This window comes from Perognathus longimembris, chromosome 8, assembly GCF_023159225.1.
Source record: "Perognathus longimembris pacificus isolate PPM17 chromosome 8, ASM2315922v1, whole genome shotgun sequence".
NCBI classification, from domain to species: domain Eukaryota; kingdom Metazoa; phylum Chordata; class Mammalia; order Rodentia; family Heteromyidae; genus Perognathus; species Perognathus longimembris.
The window spans coordinates 39,081,048-39,105,128 of record NC_063168.1 but is presented as its reverse complement, the minus strand read 5'-3'; the positions used below and the strand labels follow the sequence as shown (position 1 = coordinate 39,105,128).

The 24,081-nt window shown below is 37.7% G+C and overlaps 2 protein-coding genes across 5 annotated transcripts in view; one reads left to right on the top strand and one right to left on the bottom strand.

Annotated features, from left to right (window-relative positions):
* Cfap36 (cilia and flagella associated protein 36) overlaps nt 1–15,002 on the top strand; it is a 28,613-nt gene extending 13,611 nt beyond the window's left edge. The window contains exons 5-10 of one of the 3 annotated variants that reach the window (XM_048352897.1): nt 3,029–3,116; nt 5,494–5,545; nt 7,883–7,985; nt 13,347–13,465; nt 13,783–13,932; nt 14,362–15,002. In XM_048352897.1, coding sequence (XP_048208854.1) covers nt 3,029–3,116; nt 5,494–5,545; nt 7,883–7,985; nt 13,347–13,465; nt 13,783–13,932; nt 14,362–14,463 — 614 coding nt within the window. In that variant the 3' untranslated portion in view covers nt 14,464–15,002. Of the gene's footprint in view, nt 1–3,028; nt 3,117–5,493; nt 5,546–7,882; nt 7,986–13,343; nt 13,466–13,782; nt 13,933–14,361 lie in introns of all 3 variants that reach the window. The other 2 variants (XM_048352896.1, XM_048352898.1) reach the window with 2 other exon arrangements.
* Nucleotides 15,003–17,684: 2,682 nt separating this feature from the next.
* Ppp4r3b (protein phosphatase 4 regulatory subunit 3B) overlaps nt 17,685–24,081 on the bottom strand; it is a 46,531-nt gene continuing 40,134 nt past the window's right edge. For both annotated transcript variants that reach the window (XM_048352893.1, XM_048352894.1), the window contains exons 15-16: nt 21,975–22,168; nt 17,685–18,951 (exon numbers count right to left, since the gene is read on the bottom strand). In XM_048352893.1, the coding sequence (XP_048208850.1) occupies nt 18,856–18,951; nt 21,975–22,168 (290 nt within the window). In that variant the 3' untranslated portion in view covers nt 17,685–18,855. The remainder of the gene's footprint in view (nt 18,952–21,974; nt 22,169–24,081) is intronic.

Genomic DNA, 24,081 nt, shown 5'->3' with positions numbered 1-24,081 from the left:
AGCCTTCTAGAAGATTTCCTTTCAGGTCCTATTGATCAGAGTTGGAGTTAGTTAGCCTTTCTCAAATCATCTGGCAGGAGGAATGAGACCATTATGATTGGTTTAAATAAATCAAGAGTCACTCTGCTGAGAAGGGTGGGTCTAGCCTCTTTAGTGACTGCACACTGGCTTGTATTTGTCAAGGGAGAGTGGTGAATAGTTTAGAATGTTTGCTACTGTCAAACCACAGTGTGTAATAGTTGTTTACATTTAAACATGAACTAACATTTAAGTTTCTGCATAAGCATTTTTAGTACTTATATTCAAGAGGGTTGCTTAATTTAGGTCAAAGGCTAAGTATTGTAGATTAATGACAGTTGTGCTCAAAACAAGTTTTTTGGAAGGTGTTTTTTTCTTCCTTATTTTCTGTGTCCACACTGTTTTTCTTGGGGGTGTTGGGGTGGAGCCAGTCTTAGGGCTTGCGCTTTGGGCCTGGGCCCTGTTCCTGAGCCTCTTTGTGATCAAGTTAGTGCTCTATCACTTGAGCTACAGCACCACTTCTGGCTTTTTTGAGTAGTTTATTGGAGATAAAAGTCTCATGGGGACTTTTTTATTTTTTTTCTCAAATTTTTATTATCAAACTGATGTACAGAGAGGTTACAGTATCATACGTTGGGCATTGGATACATTTCTTGTACTGTTTGTTGCCTTGTCCCTCATGCTCATGGGGACTTTTTTTGCCTGGGCTGGCTTCGAACTGTGATTCTTAGATCTCGGACTCCTGAGTAGCTAGGATTACAAGCATGAGCCACTGGTGTCTGTCTGGTACTGAGTTTTGAACTCAGGTCCTCAGTAGCTATCATGCTGTATTAGGCAACCTACACCTCCACTTCCGGCTTTTTTCTGGTTAATTGAAGATAAGAGTCTCTTGGATTCATCTAGCAGGGCTGAATTTTAACCAGGAGCTTCACATCTCAGCCTCCTGAGTTGCTAGGATTACAGGTGTGAGCTACCAGAGCCTAGCTGGAACTTGACTTTGTGCTAAGCAAATTAAAAAATACTTTGGATCCTTGATTGTTTTTTGTATGTTATAAAAGAATTTGAGAAAAATATAAGAATATTATTTTATATTTTTAAAGTACTTCATGCTGTTGCATCATTTCTCCCTTACTCCTTTCATTCTCCTTAGAAAGATTATCAGGAGAATAATAATTTTATATCTTTGCCTAATGAAGTTGCACTTTCAGATTGGTGAGCTGTATTACATGTCAGTTTCAAGTCATGATATTGTACTATAGTTGTCAAGATGTTACCACTGGGAGAAACTGCTTTATTTTTGCACATGAGTGTGCAATTACTTAAAGTAAAATGTTTAACATAAAATGAGCATATAAGCATGAAAGGGATTAGAATAATAAAACTGGTTGAGGGCAGATCCAAGATCCCATAGTCATATGTGGATAAAGAAATAGAAAGTAAAGTGAAACAACCTTATACAAATGCTGTAGAATGTAATTATCTTAGATATAAACAAAACACTAGACTTCCTGCTTATCAAGAAGATAGAAGCAGGGCTGGGAATATGGCCTAGTGGCAAGAGTGCTTGCCTCCTACACATGAAGCTCTCGGTTCGATTCCCCAGCACCACATATATGGAAAATGGCCAGAAGGGGCACTGTGGCTCAGGTGGCAGAGTGCTAGCCTTGAGCGGGAAAAAGCCAGGGATGGTGCTCAGGCCGAGTCCAAGGCCCAGGACTGGCCAAAAAAAAAAAAAAGAAGATAGAAGCAATACGGTAAATTAGACCAACACTTAAAATTACTTCCTATGAATTTTTATTTGCTTTGGGCCAAAGTTAGAACTGTTGTGGTTTATAATTATTATACCAATAAGTGAACAGATGGCTTAAGGATAGAAATTTTGTTATCCATTTTTCTGTTCCCCTAATGTACTATGTTTTAATACTGTGTTTTTATTGCACATAGTAATCAGGGTCACTTATCAGTAACATTTGTTGTAGTGTGAATGAAGAAGAATATTAAATGCTGTTTTAACAGAATATTATTTTCTTCTGTAAATTCTCTTCCCCCTTAAGAATCATCTTATAAACATGATTGCTGTTTTTCTTTTCTTTCTGTCTTTCTTTTTTTTGTGTGTGTGCCAAAACTGTGGCTTGAACTCAGGCCTCTTATTCTCATTTGACTTTTTTACTCAAGGCTGGTGTTCTACCACTTAAACTATATCCCCACTTCTAGCTTTTCCCTGGTTAATTGGGAATAAGTGTGTCATGGAGTTTTCTGCCCAGGATGGCTCTGGAACTTTGATTCTCAGATCTCAGCCTCCTGAGTAGCTACCATTACAGGAGTGAGCCACCAAATCCTGACTAAAAGCATGATTTAGTTTTTAAGTTCAGCTCAATGATTTCAGTGCTATGTCTTTAGATACTGTATGAATATAGAAGATGTAACCTACATTAATTAATTTTTCCAGATAGCTTTTTTTTTGTGGTGCTAGATCTAATACATGTTAGCTAAGCACCCTGCCATTGAACTACGAGCCCTAATCCTTAATATTATTTTTAATAGCTAACACTATGTAAGGTACTGATATGTATATAAATATAAATATATATATATTTTTTTAAGTGGGAAGGACGATGTAATAATGGATTTGAATTGAGGGCGTCCTGCTTACTGGGCTTGCATACTTGGCTGATACTTCACCATGCTCCCAGCCTGGATTTTTGCTGGTCATTTTGGAGACAGACTCTCATGGATTTTTGTGCATTGCTAGCTTAAAACCATCTCCAGATCTAAGCTTCCTGAGTAGCTACGAGCCACTTGTGCCCAGCCTGAGATCATGGTTATTTTGGTGGGGCTTATGGTCTTATATGACATTTAAACAGATTAGACAATAGTTAAAATGAAAAGAGCTTAGATTTTTTAAAAATTGATAAATTGTAAACTAATTTGTGCTTATTGAACTAGAACAATGAGAGAGAAATGTTTTCAGCTGAGTTGATAGTCTTTTGTGGTGTTTGGTTTTGAACAGGTGTACTACCTGACTGCTTAACTGATGGGTCTGATGTGGTCAGTGACCTTGAACAAGAAGAGATGAAAATCCTGAGAGAAGTTCTTAGGTACTCTTTGATTATTTCTCAATGAGTAACTAGTAGTATACTATGATATATACATATACTCTTTTTTTAACCAGAAAATATTAACCAGTAAAATATCTAGATTCTCTCTGTTTATATATTTGATCATTTTATAACATGTACACACATAATGAATTGCTCTCACTCAAAATACTTTGAAACAAGTATTTCAGATTTTTGATTTTTTCTTTTTTTTAGATTTTACAACATATGATAAATAACTCTTATTGTAGAATAAGCATCCTTAATCAGAAGTCTAAAGATCAGAATCTTCCAGAGACTGAAACTTTTTGAGCATCATACTGGCATGCAAAGATTTTTGCACACTTGACCACTCTGGATATTTAGATTGGGTTGCTTAACATGTATTTTAGGAGTGGTTTGAACTCATGGTTTTGTACTTGCTAGGTAGGCACTCTGCCACACGAGCAATGCCTCTAGTCCTTTTTGCTTTTAGGTTTATTATTTTTGGTGGTACTAGGGTCTATAAAGTCAAGGCCTCATTTGCTAGGTTGGCATGATACCACTGAGCCATGCCTTCAGTCTTCTTTTTCACTGATTTTTTTGTTTTGTTTTGGCAAGTCCTGGGGCTTGCACTCAGGGCCTGAGCACTGTCCCTGGCTTCTTTTTGCTCAAGGCTAGCACTCTACCACTTGAGCCACAGTGCCACTTCTGGCTTTTTCTATATATGTAGTGCTGAGGAATCGAACCCAGGGCTTCATGTATACGAGGTGTAGGCCATATTCCCAGCCATTCACTGATTTTTTTGTGAGCTGGTCCTGGGCCTTGAACTCAGGGCCTGAGTGCTGTCCCTAGTATATATCCTTTTTTTTTTTTTTTTTTTTTTTTGGTTGGTTGTGGGGCTTGAATTCAGTGCCTGGACACTGTCCCAGAGCTCTTTTGCTCAAGGCTAGCACTTGGCCACTTTGAGTCACAGTGGCACTTCAGGTTTTCTGGGAGTTAATTGGAGATAAGAGTCTCATGGACTTTCCTGCTCCAACTGTCTTTGAACTTTGGTCCTCAAATCTTAGCCTCCTGAGTAGCTAGGATTATAGGCATGAGCTACGAACATCTGACTTTTTAAAGCTCCTGTGAGAATGTAATAGGTTTAGAGGAAAGGGATACCTGCTTTCATTTTTGTTACCTGCAGAATAGACTTGGATGGTAGTTAAAAGGATGGGCCTCGTTGGAAACTGACAGGAGTTCTGGAATCTATTGCTTAATTTCATGGGCTTTGAGTGATTGTGGGGAGGGGAGCCAGTGAATCTGGCCTTGTCTGCCGGATCCTACCTTTTCTGGCAGGGAAACATGTTCTCAAGAGACCAGACAGAGTCTTTAACTCATAAGTATTTTTGTTCAACTTGGGCAGTGGTGACATACAACTATAATACTAGTGACTTCAGGAACTAGGACCTGAAGTACTGAGGTTCAAAGCCAGTCTAGGAAGAAGAGTCCTTGACTCTTATTTTTGTTTTATTTGTTTTGTTTTTGTTGCCAGTCCTGGGGAGTGGACTCAGGGCCTGAGCACTGTCCCTGGCTTCTTTTTGCTCAAGGCTAGCACTCTACCACTCGAGCCACAGGCTCCACTTCTGGCTTTTTTCTATATATGTGGTGCTGAGGAATCGAACCCAGGGCTTTATGTATACGAGGCGAGCACTTTACCACTAGGCCATATTCCCAGCCCCGAGTCCTTGACTCTTATCTCCAGCTAACCAGAAAAATGCCAGACTGGAGATATAGCATGGAGCAGGCAAGCCAAATGAGAGCATGAAGCCATGAGTTCAAGCCCCAGTACCATTACTAAAAAAAAAAAGAATTTGGTTCAGAGGACTAGTGAGCTTTGTTATAGTACAGTGAGTTTAGACTTTTCCTAAAAGTTTCGGAGTAGGGTATACTATGTTAGTAGTAAAATTTAGATATGAATGTGTGTTTCTTGAGCTGTTTTCCTAATTCAGATTGCCTCAGTAAGCAGTCTACAGAACTTAATAGGATTTGGCACAAGGCATCAAGAATGCTGTATATAGAGTTAGATGCCATTTGACAAGTCAGGATGAAAGGAGAAACAACTGTTATCAGGAGGGATATAACGCCTCTGTAAAGAGCAGTAATAATAATGGCATTTGCCATTCAGATCTGGGTTTAGGATTCAGCTAGGGTTTTTTCAGCTAGGATTCATTGGTATTTCTTGAAGAAATGGGTAAACCTTTATTTTATGTTACTAGCTATACTACACAGTATTTTGCCTATGCTTCTATTTGATTAGAGTGCAACTGAGTTATTTTCCATTATGTATAAAAAATCTTTGTTCTTTGATCAATTAAGAAAATTTAATTTTCTACCTTATGTTTGCATCTTTCAGAAAATCAAAAGAGGAATATGACCAAGAAGAAGAGAGAAAGAGGACAAAACAGGTACCTGTAGAACATATAAATAAAACAAGCATATTCCATTGTTAATCTCTTCTATTAAGTTTCTAACCTACCCTCTCTTTACTGTTAATATGTACTCTTACAGGAGCTACATAGTTCCTCATAGTGTTCATATTTTATGGTCAGGTCTAGGCATTTATATTCATATTCTTGTCCTGTTTTTGTAGAGAAAGTATATACTTTCTTACAACAGAGTTCACTTTAAACATTTTTTTTTCTGCAGGTGTAGGGCTTGAACTCAGGGCCTGAATGCTGTTGCTGAGCCTTTTTGCTCCAAGGCTAGTGCTCTACCACTTAGAGCCACAGCTCCATTTCTGGTTTTCTGGTGTTTAATTGGAGATGAGAGTCTCACAGACTTTCCTGCCTGTACTTTGTACTGTGATCCTCAGATCTCAGCCCCCTGAGTAGTTAGTTAGGATTACAGTCATGAGCCAGCAGCGTCTGGCTTAAACATTCTTAGAAAGAAAGTAATTCTTGTTGCTGTAGATGTAGCTCAGTAGTAGATAATGTATGGCAAATAATGTTTGTTTTATGTGTGAGGCCCTGGGTTCAATCTCCAGCACTAAAAGAACAGCAGCAACAACATCTCCTGCCACCCTTTCCCTTCACAAAAAAATCCTCAAAACAAAACAAAGCAAAAAGCTAAGAAAACCCAAAACTGAACTTCCTGGTTCATCAAGCTTCCTATTTTTTAAGTTCAATGATAAAGACCAAGACCATCAATTCCAGAAGGTACAATATCAGTAATATTTAAAGGAGTTCCTAATGGAAATCCTAGATTTATTTGTATAGAAGAAGATTATAAAAAATTTTTACTTTACCATTCTCCTTGACCCTTTATTATTCTAACAGACCATGGTAGCTATTTTTAAAGGTTTCCTGCAGGCTTTAACATTGTCAACTAAATTCAGCGTCACATTGCCCGACATACAGTTCTATTGAGAACTATGTCTGTGAATTTATCTTTCCTAAGGGTATATTAAATATGGATCTAGTGGATGTGAGGGAACTAGTATTTGTCTTTTCTTGTCCTCTTTTCTGGCTGCTCTTCTTTCTCTGTTTTCCCATCTACCAGAAGGGCAAAGGAAAGCTAATGTCAGCTCTGTCCAGCATTTAAGGTCATTTCCTTGTTTACTGACATTGTCCTGACATATCCTTGTATCACTCTCATGGCAAAACCTAATGAAGAGCAGAAGAAATTATTTTAGAATTAAGAACTGTTTTCATTGGGTGAATATCTTTAGTCATTGTGGTGAAGTTCTTAGGTACTAATGAAGCTTTTTAAACATAAGGCATAGAAGAGAAACTAGCTTAAAATTATTATGAAAAGATAATAGTTTTTAACCTTCTGATTTATAGGGAGACCATAGTAGGCTTTGTTTTTTCCTCGAAGAAACTTTTTCCAGGTCTTTTATTATGGAAAATTTCAAACATATGAAATAAAGATGGTAATAATAAACCCATGTGTTTATTACTCAGCCAGTATAGCTTGATGATTTATATACAATTATCTAACCTATATGTGATGGGATTTCTTCTATTTTTAAGGAAATATGAAATAGCATTAGTTTACTTTCTTCCAAGATTAATGATTTTGTTGGTTTAGTAAATATACGATTTCATTTTAGAAATGGAAATAAAACAACTTGTGGCTAGTTCAGAGATTTCAAATCAGTGCCATATAGTTTAAGTGAAGAGTACTATAGCCCAGTTATTTTATATCTTTTAAGAGTATTTCTTGTCTTGAAGAACAAAGGTGAAGCCTGGGTTTGGACCTGTTCTGAGTTCTAAATCCTAACCGTACTAGATACCGTTAGCACTGTATGATTGGAAATGAAATGTTTACATACCTCAAAAACTGTGAGCTAGAAAGTACTAGTAACATCTTAAGAATTTAGGGAAAATAGAATCTTTAGTTCATTTTCTAGTCGTGTGTGTGTGTGTGTGTGTGTGTGTGTGTGTGTATGTGTATGTGTGGGGGGAAAGGGGGTGGGGTCCTGGTGCTTGAACTCAGGGACTGGGAGCTGTCTCTTGAGTTTCTTTGCCCAAGGCTAGTGCTCTACCCCTTGAATGACAGTTCCACTTCTGGCATCTTTGGTAGTTAATTGCAGAAAATAGTCTCATGGACTTTGCTCTCAGGGATGGCTTCAAACTGTGGTCCTCAGATCTCAGTCTCTTTTGTAGCTAGGATTACAGGTATAAACCACTGGCACTTGGCCTAATCAGTAATTTCTTAACAACATCTTTGGTTCTTATAAGTAGTGAATTAGTAAAAATTGTTTTATATATTGCTATCATTTTTCATATGGAATCTTGAAGTTATTGGAAGCTGAAGCAGAAGAACCCTCAGTGCATACTGGTGAGACTGCAAAAGCGAGTAATTCCCAAGGAAGGGGCAGACATTCTTCACCCTCACCCCCAGGTAAGCTTGTTGAGGTACACTGACTTCCTCTAATGATGTCTATATAAGTGTGTAGGATATGTTGTACTCACAAATGTATTCAACCTTCAGAAAGCCTGGGCAGTGTCTCTGAAAGAGCTTCTGAAGAGAGTATTATCACCACTTTACTGTGACAGGTTTCACAGTCCAGGTTGCCTTTCATTCCACTGTGCTGAGATTGAGCCCAAAACCTCACACAGGCCACGCAAGTACTCTCCTCCTGAGCTCTACCTCAGTTCCCCATACTTTCACATGAAGCCTACTTGTTAAAGCAGTCAGCAGAGCTCTTTGAGGGAGCCACCACCTGTTGGGCCACAGCTGTAGCATGCAAATGTGTTCACACAACATTTGCTATTCTTTCTCTTGCTCACAATTATATGGTGTTGCTGAAATTGGAAAGATAATATTAAATTATCTTCCCAGTGAATTAAAACATGGCTAGAAATTAAGATTTTTCCAGATGTCTAGTCAGAAATTTTGTCTTTGGAATCAAAATTGATAAGAATCCTTGTAGGAAATGTTAGTGAATGAACTTATTCAGTACAAGGTGTAAATCTCTACTTCTAATATTCTCTGATGTCTTTTCTTTGGTGTTTGTGTGTGTGTGTGTGTGTGTGTGTGTGTGTGTGTGTGTGTGTGTAGGTTAATGGGGTTTGCACTTCACCACAGGAGCCACATACCCAACCATTTGGCTTTCATTAATCCTTTTTTTTGTTTCTTTTATGGGTTAGTTGTGAGGTTTGAATTCACAGCCTGGGCACTGTCCCTGAGTTTTTTTGCTCAAGGCTAGTGTTCTGCCACTTTGAGCCACTGTTCTGCTTCTGGTTTTCTGGTGGTTAACTGAAGATAAGAGTCTCATACTGCCCAGGCTAGCTTCAAACCATGTGCCTCAGATCTCAGCCTCCTGAGTAACTAGGATTCCAAGTGTGAGCCACTAGCACTCAGCTGGCTTTCATTATTCTTTCAAAAAAGTTCTCCCTGGGGCTGGGAATATGGCTTAGTGGTAAAGTGCTCGCCTTGTATACATGAAGCCTGGGTTCGATTCCTCAGCAAGCACCACATATATAGAAAAAGCCAGAAGTGGTGCTGTGGCTCACGTGGTAGAGTGCTGCTAGCCTAGAGCAAAAAGAAGCCAGGAACAGTGCTCAGGCCCTGAGTTCAAGCCCTGGGACTGGCAAAAAAACAACAAAACAAAAAAGTTCTCCCTTTTTGTCTGTGCTGGCCAGGGCCACAATTCTCTTCTTTATGTATACATGAAACGACAGGCATTCACTATTGTACCTCGCTTGAGCTGTGTATATCTTAACCCAGGTAGATGGAGTCTCATGAACTTTCTCCTGATCTCTTATCTCCCCAGTATCTAGGATAAGTGGTGTAAGGCGCATTCCACTGATTATAGGAGACTGGCCTCCTTATGATCTCTTTGCCTCTGTTTCTCAACTGCTAGCATTTCTTTCTTTTTTAAATGCTCTGCCATGCCTCCAGTCCTTTTTGCTTTTCAGTGATCTATCTTGTTTTTGCCTAGTCTGAATTGGAAATATGACCCTATGGTTCCTGTGTATAGGGATTATATACACACACATATATAAAAATTAGAATTGTGTGTTTATATTACATGTAGTATGCATTATATATACTATATACTATTTCCACACAAAATGGATAATATATAATGTGATTATAGTATATGCTGCCATACTTGGGCTTATTCATTTAGATACAGGGTCTTGATAACTTTTTGCTTCCCAAGTAGATAGAACTACAAGAGTGAGATACCAGGCCCCATCCCTTTGCCAAATTTTTTATACTGTTTAAGAAATCAAACATTGCTGACATTAGAATTGATTCATGATTGTGAATTAAGTTCATTTTATTCTTGAATTTCTGTGGTTTTAAATGCCTTTTCTTAAGAACAGGTATGAATGAGATAGATATTATGATTAGGCTTTTTTTTTTTTGGTTACTAGTGTTTGAACTCTGGACCTTGTGATTGGTAGGTATGTGCTCTACTACTGAGTCTCACCCTCAGTTCCCTTGAAATTTTTTTTTATAAAATTTTCTTTATATAGTCATACAAAGGGGCTTGGAATGTAGCTTAGTGGTAGAGTGCTTGCCTAGCATGCATGAAGCCCTGGGTTCGATTCTTCAGCACCAGAAGTGGCGCTGTGGCTCAAGTGGTAGAGTGCTAGCCTTGAGCAAAAAGCAGTCAGGTACAGAGCTCAGGACCTGAGTTTATGCCCCAGGACTGGCAAAATACAAAAAAAAAAAAAAAAGGTCATACAGGCTTTTCAACTCAATGTGTCAATTTATGAGTACAATGAATCTTGATCAGTGTCACCCCTTCCATCATTCTCCTCATCTTCTAGTCTGTACTGGTTATTTTGAGATAGGGTCTTCCTTTTTGCCCAGTCTGTGCCTGGAGTGCAATCTCCTATTACATTTTCCCATTGTAGCTAGGACAACATGCATATACCACCATGCCCAGTTGTGTCTGTTGAGATGAGATGTCACCAATTTCTTTTCCTGGGCTGACCATGAACTTGATTCTCTTGATTTCATCATCTGAGTAGCTGGGATTCCAGGGGTGAACCACTGTACCTGGCTCTTTGTGTGGGCTTTTAAAAACAAGAAATCTGGGGCTGGGTGGGCTGGGAAAATGGCCTAGTGACAAGAGTGCTTGCCTCGTATACATGAAGCCCTGGGTTAGATTTCCCAGCACCACATATATAGAAAACGGCCAGAAGTGGCGCTGTGGCTCAGGTGGCAGAGGGCTAGCCTTGAGCAGGAAGAAGCCAGGGATGGTGCTCAGGCCCTGAGTCCAAGGCCCAGGACTGGCCAAAAAAAAAAAAAAAGAAATCCAAGGAAGCTGAATGATTTGTTCAAAGTGGCTGAATTTGTAAATGGTAAAATTGTGACTTACTTTGGACTTCTGACTGCAGAGCCTATGTTTTTCCATACTTTAGAAGACATTTCTGCTAAATGTGGGGGTCTGCATCTTCATTCATAGCACTTGAGAGGCTGAGGCAGGAGGATTGGGAATTTGAAACCAGTCTAGGCTATTTAGTGAATTCTAGCCCTGTCTGGGCTGCATAGCAAGACCAGGTTGCAAATCAAACCAAATCAAACCCAAGCAAACAAAGGGAATTTTTTCAATTCACATAAGTTTAGTGTTTACCCACTGACTTATTTTTTTTTTTCTGTTGGTTATGGGGATTGAAGTCAGGGCCTGGGTGCTGTCCCTGAGCTGTTTTGCTCCAGGCTTGTGCTGTACTCACTGAGCCCCAGCTCCACTTCTAGTTTTTTTTTGTGTGTGTGTGATTATTTAGAGATAAGAGTCATGGATGTTTCTGCTTGGGCTAGCTTCGAATTGTGGTCCTCAGATCTCAGCCTCCTGAATAGCTAGGATTACAGGCGTGAGCCACAGTGCCTGGCTTTCTTTCTTTTTCTTTTTCTTTTTTTTTTTTTTTGGCCAGTCCTGGGCCTTGGACTCAGGGCCTGAGCACTGTCTCTGGCTTCTTCCCACTCAAGGCCACCTGAGCCACAGCGCCACTTCTGGCCGTTTTCTGTATATGTGGTGCTGGGGAATCGAACCTAGGGCCTCGTGTATCCGAGGCAGGCACTCTTGCCACTAGGCTATATCCCCAGCCCCCTGGCTTTCTTTTTAAAATAAGGAAACAGTTCAGTGTTTTTTTTTGTTTTGTTTTGTTTTTGGCCAGTCCTGTGCGTTGAACTCAGGGCCTGAGCACTGTCCCTGGCTTCTTTTTGCTCAAGGCTAGCACTCTGCCACTTGAGCCACAGCGCCACTTCTGGCCATTTTCTATATATGTGGTGCTGGGGAATTGAACCCAGGGCCTCATGTATACGAGGCAAGCACTCTTGCCACTAGGCCATATCCCCAGCCCCAGTTCAGTGTTTTTAATACAGTTTAGTTTTCAGAGGAGCTTTGAGTTCACAACAGAATTGAGCAGACAGTGCTCTTGCCCCACCAAGTTTTATTTTCTGGTTTGGTATATTGGCACGATCATTAATCCTTTAGACATATGTCCCAGGTTTTGCCCATCCTGCTTTTAATTCTTCACATTATTTTAATTTCCTTGTTTCAGTTTTCTTTCATAGCCCATGCACTTTAAGTGAAAACGATAAGTCTTCTAATCTTGTAATAAAAAAATAGCACAGAGGAGCAATTAGAAGTTAATCATGTCTCTGCACAATCACCAGTTACTGGAAAGACTTGAGTGCTTATGTTATATGTGCTTTTAGGTTCTGCTTGTGTTAGAGATCTTTACATTTTCTACCTGTTAAAAGTTGTTTAAAAAAAAAAACCCTCAAACAAACCAGTAGAAGGGAGGAGCTGAGTGCCAGTGACTAATGCTACCTCAGGAGGCTGAAATGTGGAAGATCATGGTTCAGTGTTGGCAGAAATGTCTTTAAGACTCCATCTTAAAAATAACTGGCAAAAAAAAAAAAAAACTGGCAAATGCCTAGGCCCAGAGTTCAAGCCCCACAACTGACAAAAAAAAAACAACAAACGAAAACCAAACAAAAACCAAAACTGGCAAAATAACTAGTCTTTTCATGATAGTTGAGGCCCTGAGTTCAAATCCTATACAGAAAAATAAAACAAAGGGAAAGAGGAGGCTAAGATAAAATAGAGGGAGTGATTTGGATCAAAGTATAGTATACTATATGTAGGTATGGAAATCTTAGTGCACTATTAAGATGTTAATAAAACATGCAAACCCTTTAAAAAATAATCTTGCTAGCCTTGAGAACAAGAGGCTCAAGGACAGCACCCAGGCCCTGAGTTCAAGCTACAGGACCGACAAAAACAAAAACAACAACAAAACTTTACATTTTCTCTGTATTAGTAGGTTTATAGTTATCTTCAATATGTACTTGCAAACAAAAATCTTTTATATTACTGCTACAAAACAAAAATGTAGCTTAATAGATTTGCAGTCTCTTAGTTTTTACCTGCAAGGAAAAGTATGGAATAGAACCACATTATTAGTAAAGGATTAATGTACTGCTTATTTGGATTGTGTAGCAGCCTTGTTTTATATCACAGGATAGTTTTAATCTGTAAACAGGGTTATGCGTAATGACAGTACTGTGCAAACAGCAGGGGTTCAGTATTTGTTGAAATGTCACTATTCATAACATGAAAAACTGTACCCCATGCTCTTACACTAGACTGATTTTTTTTTTCCTAGTGGCTGATGCAGTGTAAGTACTGAATACGTATGGATTATAAGGGAAAATAGTAATGGAAGATCATTTGAGCCTGTCTTAATAGTTCTTATATTGCCCTAATTGGTTTCATTATCTTATTACTACCAGAAGTGAATTTTGCTCATCAGTCAGCAAGAAAGATGGAACCATTTTCTGACACTTCCTCTTTCACACAAAAAGGCCTGAAGATTCCTGGTTTAGAACATGCTGGCATTGAAGGACCAATAGCAGTAAGTCAAAGTCACCACTTTTAAGAACATAAGGTATTGGAAAGCAAGAATTTAAATAGCCATAGTCTTGGTTCTTGTTATGATTCTGAACTCAAATTTTTATTTATTTATTTTTGAGATAGTGTCTTTCTGTGTATCTCAGGCTGGCTCTGATCTCAAGGTCCTTCTTCCTCAGTCTCCAGAGTGCTGAAATTACATGTGCACCATTCATGCCTAGCTTGAACTGAAGTTAAATTGACCTTAATTGAAGCAGTAGGTACCAATCGAGGATCTAAGTGTCTATGAATTTACTTAGTACCTTCACTTATTTGACTTAGAGTCTGTCAGCACTTGGAGCAGAAGAGCTGAGGCAACGAGAACACTATCTCAAGCAAAAGAGGGATAAATTGCTTTCTATGAGAAAGGATTTAAGGACTAAGCAGATCCAGAATGTGGAACAGAAAGGAAAACCTACTGGCGAGGTAGAGGTATGACTAGGTCTAATATACTATATTTTGTACATCTAAAAGTGGAATTCTCCAAATCCATGTATGTGTAAGAGGACTAGTAAATTGTGCCCATAGATCCATTAATATTAACCACTCTGCTTTGGGAGGTATAACAATAGCTTTATTTCTCTACTTCCCTTGCTATGTTCAGAATGATTAGTGGTCTATCTCACTTGAACTATCTAAAAAAAATGAAATTTAACCCATCTCCGACCTTCATGAAGGCTTTTCTGAAGAGGTTTTTACAGAGATTTAGGGAACCTATATCTATATATTTAGGGGGAGCTGTATTTAGCCTCCTCCACCTTCCTAAAAATGTCCTTAAAATCTGTTCTTTTGAGCAGTTTGTGTAAGGAGTTCTAGATTCACTGCATACTGTAGTCAATTTTTTTCTTTTTCTTTTTTAAGGAAATGCCAGAGAAACCAGAAATGACAGCAGAGGAGAAGCAAACATTACTAAGGAGGCGATTGCTTGCAGAGAAACTTAAAGAAGAAGTTATTAATAAGTAATAATTAAATAGCAAACCAGAAGTCCAAATTTTCTTAAAAATAAATTACTTAATCCACAAACTATTAGTTTGAAGTACATACTTCTGTAAATGCAAATATAAGCACATTATTTTAAATATTTGCAGTAGAAAGGCAATATGGAAGGCTGTTAACTTATTAGTTTAATACAAATTCCATGATGTTTAAAAAGAGAGGGTAAGGAAAGAGACTAATAGTTTATTATTCTAATTTGACACTTAAGTCAGGCATTATATGCTATGTACTAAGATTATAGTTATAAATGAGATTGACTGGGTCCCTGGTTTCATGAGGCTAATAGAAAAGGTCCCAAAAATGGTTAGAAAGGAAAGGCACATGGTTAAAAAGCTGGCTAAACCTCCTTCAGTTAGTGATGTTTTAAGCTGATTGGAAGGGTATATACATGGACAATAGAAGTTTGTAACTCACGACCCCAGGCAGGAGATAAGACCTGCAGAATATGAGTATACAGGGTTAGTATATGAACTTAAGAGGTAGGTGAGATCCTGTAGAACTTTGTACAAAATATATTCATTTAAAATTTTGCTATCATTTTAATGATGCATGCTTGCTACATGGAAACTAGTGTGAGAACCAAGATAGTCATAGGTTTGTCAAGCATGGGGCAATCCAGTCAGAAGAGCAGGTATCCTCAGTATCCCTGGGGAGTGGGAGAATGGAGTCTGTGTTTCCCATTTGAGTCAGGAGATGGAAAACAGATGTGTGGTAGATGTTAAAATATCCGCCCTTCCTATAAAAACCATGATGAAAACAAAACACTAGTAAACCTGTTGAGGGAAATGCTACTAACTAGTGGGTATAGATCTTAAGTCCACTTTTTTCGAGTTTGTTAAAGATAACCAAATCTTTCTTCAAAAACATGTATAACATCTCACATCCATCCTTCTTTTGTTTACAGGATACTCCTGAGGTTAAATTTATAGTTCTATTTTATCTCTGTAAATCTACTTAAAAGATACCGCACTAGCAAATTTGCAAATGTTAGCTACAGTTCCAACCTTCAACAATCAAAAACCCCCCAGTTTTCTGTATTTTTTAGTTTCGTCGCTAGGCAGGCAATAAAAGCTAGCCTGGTTCTGGTGGTCATGCCTATAATCCAAGCTATTCAGGAGGCCGAGATATGAAGACCTAGTTCTGAAGCTAGCTGGGGGCAGGAAAGTTCATGAAACTCTTATATCCAATTAACCACCAAATAGGGCTGGGAAGTAGCTCAGTGGCAAAGTGCTTGCCTTGCAAGTGCAACATCCTGGGTTCAATCCCCAGTTCCAAAAAGAGCCCCCCCCCCCCAAACAAAAACAAAAACGCTGGAAATGTAGCTGTGGCTCATTTGATAAGAGCACTAGCCTTGAGCAAAAAAAAAAAAAAATAAAAGGAGAAAAACGCTCAGGAGTGTCCAGCTCCTGAGTTCAAGCCTCTGGATTGGCACACACACACACACAGACCCCAAAACCTAGTGATTAAAACGTTTCACCTAAATTCTAATTAAAAATAGCTTTTGTATTAGATACTTGGGTGTAGATGTTTAAAAGCTATTTAATGAGTTATGGCTTGAACTAATTTTTTACTGGTGATGTGAAATGAGGATTAAGTTCTTTCTGCATGTGAATATCCAAGTTTTCCAGCACCAGGTGTTAGACACTGTCCTTTCCTCCATTACCTTGGCTCCTTCACTCAAATATCAGCTAAACGCAAGGATTTCTGGATCCTAAATTCTGATCTGTTGATCTTGATGTCTATACTTCTGCTACACTGTATTGTCAAATATAGCTTCATAATAAATATGATAAACCTTTATAATCTGATAAAAACCTTTATTTGCTCAGGGGTAGCCATTTAAGACAGTAGCTAATGTAGAATGTCCCTACTTGTGTTTTCAAAGTGTATTTTGTTCTGTAAGCATATAATCATGACTGTCATACTGTATTTTAAGAAAACATTTCTACCTTAAGGTTCTTATAATGATTACTTAGAAGTTTTAATATTTATGACAGTTCTTCAGAGAACTCTCTCATGGTGCAAGGCTAATCACTTTCTACTGGAACTTACTCATTGCAAGTGAGAAGTGCAGGGCACCAACGATGGTTCACGCCTACAATCCTAGCTACTGAGGAGGATGAGATCTGAGGATTATGGTTTGAAGCCAGCCCAGGCAGGAGTCTGTGACACTATTTCCAATAAACCACTCAAAAAAGCCAGAAGTGGCTCAAGTGGTAGAGGAGACAGTGTGACTAGGCCGAGTTCAAGCCCCAGGACCAATGGTTTCCCAACTGCCCCCCCCCCCCCCAAAAAAAAAGTAGTGAAGTGTTTTAGGACTGGACTTATTTTAGAGGACCCAAGAATCTTTTAGCTCTTATAAATTTGTTCCAAAGTGTATTCATATTGGCCTACTTATGTTATGGAGATATTTTATTATATGAAAATTTTGTGTCGTGGGACTTGAACTCAGAGCTTGAGCACTGTCTCTGGCTTTTTGCTCAAGGCTAGCATTCTACCACTTGAGCCACAGTGCCACTTCTGAAGTGGTTTTTTCTGTTTTATGTGGTGCTAAGGAATCGAACCCAGGACTTCATGCATGCTAGGCTAGCACTCTACCAAGCCACATTCTCAGCCCGGAACATTTTTATTTAGAAGAGAGAATAGCTTTATACTATGGGGAATTGGCACAGAGATTTTATTTGCACAAGGTTTACCTTCTAGAAGTAGTGAAAATTTAAATGCACTCATCAGTTTAGGATGTTCAATGGTTTCTAATACTTCTTTTGTGGATACTTTTATTGGCTTTTAAAGGTAATATAAAATGGACATATCTCAAAATGGAAATGAACATATTTACAACAAACCAACACAAGCATCAATCATGGAATTACAGGGTCACATTTTAATTCCTGAATTTTACAGTTCAGCATTAATATCACCACATGTATACAAATGGTGTAAAACAAGTACAGTGGTATATTTTTAATACAAAATAAACATCTGTTTTATGGAAAAAACTATACTTCATATCTACACAGACAGCCCATCTTTTCCAAACAATAGTCAAAATTAAAATTAACTACAAAATTTCCAAACAGGGGAAACTGCTTCAGTTTAAGCTACTCTGGGAAAATGGACCCATAACACATTACAAAAGGTGATCTAAAGACTATAGCTGGAATTACTATTTTTTAGAATTGTTTTTCCCAATGTGCATTGTTAATTGTAGTTTGGGGACAATTTTTTTTTAATCTCAGCATGATCTCAGATCATAGATGAGCAAACTAACATTAAAATATTTACAGTTAACTTGTTCTAAAAATAAAACCTCTTAACTGTTTGCCTCAATTATTGTAAATTCATTCACGTACATGGAATGTGCTTTTACTCTTAAAAAAGCAGCTTTCATATTACACCCTTTTTGTATATGGGAAAGCTTCATGTGCTGCATGTGATTATGATAACCTAAGTAAGTAGCTTTATGGATCAAAATGGCCTCTAGATGTTAAATGCCATTTGATTCAGCACTATTCCTTTATACTTTAAAACTTGCCCGAAGCTCTCAAGAGCCACAACTTTACTGACAAAATAGAAAGTGTCTTTTTATCTTCCACAAAAGATTGTACTGGTAAGTGGATGGAGACATCCTCTTCTACCCCTTAAGTTTTCAGAGGATCATTTGGAATGGAATACTATTGTACTGTTTCTTAACTGTGGTTATCCCCTAAAAGTGCTGATTTTAAAGTAATATTAGCCCATCCATTCTGAATCCGTGATTTTGTCAAAATACAGTGAAATTTCTGATGTATAGAATTTAACATGTGCTGTTATATAGGGTGTACTTCCCTCCGAATTTCTGTGAAATCTTCAAAGAAATGGTCCCAGTCACTTGATTTCACTTCTATATGACAATTCAATGTTTTCTATTAAAAATTCCTTTTAAAAAGAGGCAACTGATTAAAACACCATGCCAGCACCATTGTATAAGTAATGTTATTGGATTTGCAACTGAAGCTTTAGATTTTTCCTGGTTTGGTTAACCCTCTGGAACAATCCTGCATTGATATTTTATCAACTTTTCCCTCCCCGAAACTGTCCCAAAACCTGAGACTTTCCTTTTTGAGAAGCTATCTCCCATTATTTTTTGACAGCCTGAAAGTCAAAACCCTTAATTACTAGCAAGCAATTAAGTTCCTGGGAAGCCTGGTTTGTTTTCTTACACAACTAAACTCTCCTAGGTGATATACTGTGTGTCTGCTATTCCTTGTATATATTTATAGGTTCAAGTGAGAAAGCTTTCTGATTGAGATTTTCAGCTCATTGAACAGTTGCAGCATTTTAGTAAGATCACATGCTGGGGATCCCCCAGCAAATATTTTATGAACCAAGGCGAGGTCTTTTCCTGGGGGATGTTTCTTCTTCTTCATCTTCCTCTTCGTCATCTGGATAATCCACTAAGCCAACCAAACTCCCCTATTCAAGAATGAAAAAAGTTTCTGTAACATATATAACGTAAAAAATCCTAGCTCATCATGATAAAACAGCTCATTAGAAGGATATAAAGGCTGTTTTACTAAATTACATATGATAAATCACAATGATAAGAACTACTTGAATTATGAATGTGTACACTAGTTGCTGTAACTCAGCACCCATTTTTTAAATTGTTCCTTGAATTTTTATAAGTGAAATTTCAGAACTCAATTCAGCAAAATTTCACTATGGACTGTGTGCCAGTGGCTCCTGCCTATAATCGTAGCTACTTTAGCTGGCACAGACAAATAACTGGAGACTCTTATTTTCCCCACTAACTAGCAAGAAAAGCTGAAACTGAGGATATATCTCCAGGTGGTAGCATTCCAGTCATGAATGAAAAAGCCTACTGAAAAAACTTGAGCACAAGGTTATGAGTTCAAGCCTCCTTAGTGGCACAAAAAAAGCCAAAACCAAAAACAAAACAAAACAAAACAAAACAGGGAAAAGAACTTTTTCCTCCAAATAGGATTAAAAATCTTAACGTATGGAAGCTTGAAGGAAGTTCTGAAACAGTCCATTAGTCTCACTACACAATGAGGTCTCTTTTCACGCATATATATATAGGCTCTCTTCACGCATATATACTTTTGAATAAATGGCGGAAGATAACTCATGAAATAGTTCCTAAAAAGTTGTCACTTAAAATAAGGATGAAATAATTTAGTTTGGACCTTTTGAGTTAATGGAAATTTGGGGAATCTTAAGTTATTTTTTTTTTGAGGGGGAGCTTTTCAGAAAACTGCATACAAAATGATTATGTTCATTTTGAATCAACCTCAAGACAGCTACTGAACACTAGTTCAAACCCTTCAGATCTCTATAGGAACAAATAAATTTAACTCTAGGAGCTTCATACCCATTGAACTTAGGCATCTGACATTAAGACTCCCAGACTATAAATAAAATACTTACCAACTAAAGGCCTCTGAACACCTTAGTCATCAGGAAGTCTACTAAATAAAACATGCTTATAAGAATCCCACTTCTTGCTCAGATAACAAATATCTTTAGATTAGCAGGAGGCAGTAGGGTGGTGTTAATACACAGAGAACATATATGTATTTGGCCTAGAAATCAAAGCCTCACTTGCTAAGCAGGCAAGGCTCTACCTTTTAGGCTACTCTGCTAGTCCCTTTTTGCTTTTTTTTTAAGTTAGGGTCTGGCTTTATGCCTGATGCTGACAAGGAATACAGTCTCGTACTACAGTCATTTGTATTATCCCTTTGTAAGTGAGATGATAGGTGCATACCACCATACATACCCACAAAATAGAAAAGGAATCTTGCGAACTTTAATGCCTGGCTGGCCTTGAACTCTATCATCCCCAGAACGCCGCCATCTCCCTAGTAGCTAGGTTTGAGCCACTGCACCCATCTTAAGAATATGTTGATGGCAGTGTGACTTCAAGTTACAGTGCTGTTTTTTTAATCTATGTGATAGAATGCAAATGTTTTAATGTACCTATATCTCAGTTTCCTCATTTCACTGAAATATTTTAAAAATTAAAAAAATATAAAGCATTTTGATACAGTAATTGGTATGCAGTGTTCAGTAAGTGCTATTAGGTGCCCCTACTGTTACTATAGTTTTAGGCTGAACAGATTTTGAGAGGAGAAAAAAAGAACTGTGGTTAAAAAGCATCAACCTATATATGTTAACATAACTGAGTCATGAATACAAGTTTAAATTGTGGTTAAGACTGTATCATAATGTACAAACATTTCACTCCCAAGTGGTTAAACATCTGAAATGATTTTTTGGCTTTCAACTAACAAATTGTCTTAAGAACTCATTTACACAATTTAGTTTTGAATTTTATTTATATTTTCTGTGTAAATATGCATCACAAACAAATGTACATTTTTTCAAATGTTTACAATAAAAATACAAAATGTTGTAAGTAAAAAGGCCTGTTAGTCTAAACGCATTCTATAAAGTTGATTACATACTTGTTAAATATATGTAGAAACCTGCTATAAAATGTAAGACTTTATACCTATACTTACAAAATCAAGTTCACTTAAAAAAATGCTGTAGGAAGTTTTCAATGTTAATACATCAAGTTCTATTTCATTTAAAAAAAGTCTGTAGTCTACAGTATGAATATGCTATCATACATTTAAGTTCTGTTAAACTAGTAGATCATTTCCTCAAGGTAATTTTTAAAAAGTTATGTTTCTGATAACACTTATTTATGAAAATGATTCAGAACCTTCTCTGTATATGGATTAAGATATGGAAAATTGTTAGGGACTTTTGTACCTTTTGAAAAAAACCACATCTAGATATATACTGTGAATTAGCCTACAGTTTATTTAGGGTCTGCGCAGTAACCCTGAGCTTCTGTGCTCAATGTTAACGCTCTACCACTTGAGCCAGAGTTCCCCTTCCTTAGTATATATATTTTTAAAGCATTATACCTGTATAGACCTGTAAGACAGCTCATGATGACCCCAACTTGTTGGAAGTTGTGCAGATGCATGCACAAATATTGTAACTGAATAAAATCAAACTCTATTTTTATCAACAATGTTTTAGTAACAAAAATTCTTATAGGGCTGGGAATATGGCCTAGTGTTGCCTCATATACATGAAGCCCAGGGTTCGGTTCCCCAGCACCACATATATAGAAAACAGCCAGAAGTGGCGCTGTGGCTCAAATGGCAGAGTGCTAGCCTTGAGCAAAAAGAAGCCAGGGACAGTGCTCAGGCCCAGAGTGCAAGGCCCAGGACTGGCAAAAAAACAAAAAACAAAAACAAAATTCTTATGAAAGTGAATAAAAATTCTAATAAAAGGTGTTTATAAGATTACAATTATGAGTCAGTTAAACTTGAAGAGTAAATAAAATGTTAGCTGTCAATGATAAACTTTTTCTTTCTTGAAATTGTTTTGATTACTCAATAAGCTTTACAGACAGAAAAGGCAAATCCTGTGTGTGTGTGTGGAACTATTTCACATACCTTGGTGGCTGTTACTGATGCAGCCACGTTTGTAGTTTTGGAAGAAGACCCATTAGAACTTGGTGGTGGTGTCTGAGCCACTACGGATTTACTGTTTGTTCCATTAGCAGCACTGGCAGAGTGGGAGAAAGTAAATTTGAAGCTACCAGAAGATGTCCTTTTAGGAAGATTTTCTTTATCTTCACTTTCTTTTGCTAAAGCGAAAGTAAAAAATTTAACCTACATTAATAAATATTGCTAAACCAAAGCATCTGAAACAATTAGAAGCATAAAATACTGCCTTTGTTTTCTGAGTTAAGTATAGTTGTGAAGTTTGTAGTGATACATTTTTATTAGTTAAATTATGTAAGTCTAAGCATTAGAAAGACCTTAAGAATTAGGTAACATTTTTAAGCTGCTCCTATGTTAGAATCCTATACAGCTGTACTTAGTGTTACTTGAAAAGATTTATTAGTGGACTCTTACTGTCTGGACTTTCATTCTTATTTACATTTCTTTACTGCTTGTTAAAACTTAATAGCACCTCCCAGCAAGTCACATTTTATATGCTAAAGATAATAAACACCCCCCTAGTCTTTTATACTCTAAATATTACACGTTCCTTTAACTGTTTCTTTTATGGCATATATGTCTATTCTCTATTAGTATCTGGTCAATTGTAGTCTGAAGTCAATCAGGGAAGGTTATTCCATGAGACTTATATCTACAATTAAAAAGCAAAAACCTGAAAGTGGAGTTGTGGCTGAAGCTTCAGAGTGTGCCAGCCTTAAGCAGAAAAAGCTCAGGGACAGTACCCAGGCTTCTAATTCAAGTCCAGTACTGATGCATACACAAATGGAAAAAACCCAAACTAGAGGAAGTGGCAAATGAGTCTGGAAACAACAGTTTTGAGGAAAATATAGTAAATCAATTAATTTTCTAATACAGGCCATTAGAAAATGTCACATTCAAAATAAGTCCTGATGACTGGGAATGTGGCTTAAGTGGTAGAGTGCTTGCCTAGCATGCATGAAGCCTTGGGTTCAATTCTTCAGTACCATATAAACAGAAAAAGCCAGAAGTGGCACTTTGGCTCAAGTGATAAGAGTGCTAGCCTTGAGCAAGAGCAGCTCAGGGACAGTGTCCAGCCCTGAATTCAAGCCCCAGGACTGGAAAACAAAGTTAAATCCAGAGCTGGACACTGGTGGCTGAAGCTCATAATCCTAGTTACTCAGGAGGCTGAGATCTGGTAATGAAGTTCAAACCAATCAAATCAGAATAGTCTTCAAGACTCTATCTCCAGTTAACTGGCAAAAAGCTAGGGTGGAGACAAGGTTCAAATGGTAAGAGTATCAGCCATAAGCAGAAAAGCCAAGTGGAAAGGTCAAGCAAAGAATGCAAAGCTCTAAGTTCAAGCTCAGGAAAGTCTTTTGGTTCCAACAAATAAATTGCTAATATAAACCAAACTTTCTGCATGTTAACTGGAGGTAAGAGTCTCATGGACTTTTCTGCCTGGTATGGCTTTGAACCACCATCTTCCAGGTCTTAGCTTGCTGAGTAGCTAGGATTATAGGCATGAGCCAATGGTGCCCAGTTTACAACATATGAAATTTTATTAGACACCTAAATGCTATTTGCAGGACAGAATTCCAAAAATGGTAATTCTACAGGTTATAAAAAAATTAAAGTTAACAGTTTTTCTGAAAGATACCAAGAGCTTAATTTATGAAAAAAAATTAAGTACATTTGAAAGCATGGTAATGGCAAATTAAAATTGTTCTTTCCTCTTAAAAAAGTTTTTCTTAATTATTATATCTTTATGCAACTTTTATAACAGCTTTAAACTTTTATGGTTGCATTTTTTAGGGGTGGAGGTGGGGGTGGGGAAGAAGTGCTGAACTTATGGGCTAATGCTCTCACTTGGCTTTTGGCTTCTTCCATCAAAGCTGTTGCTCTACCACTTGAGCCACACACCCACTTAAAGCTCCTTGCTAGTTAGGAGGCTCACTGATGTTTCTGGCTTTGAATCGTGATCATCAGGATTACTCTGTAAGCACCCAGGCTCATAAAGTTACTTCTCTGAGGTTAATTTATCTGTTAGGTAAAGTGTTTTTACAGATCTACATAG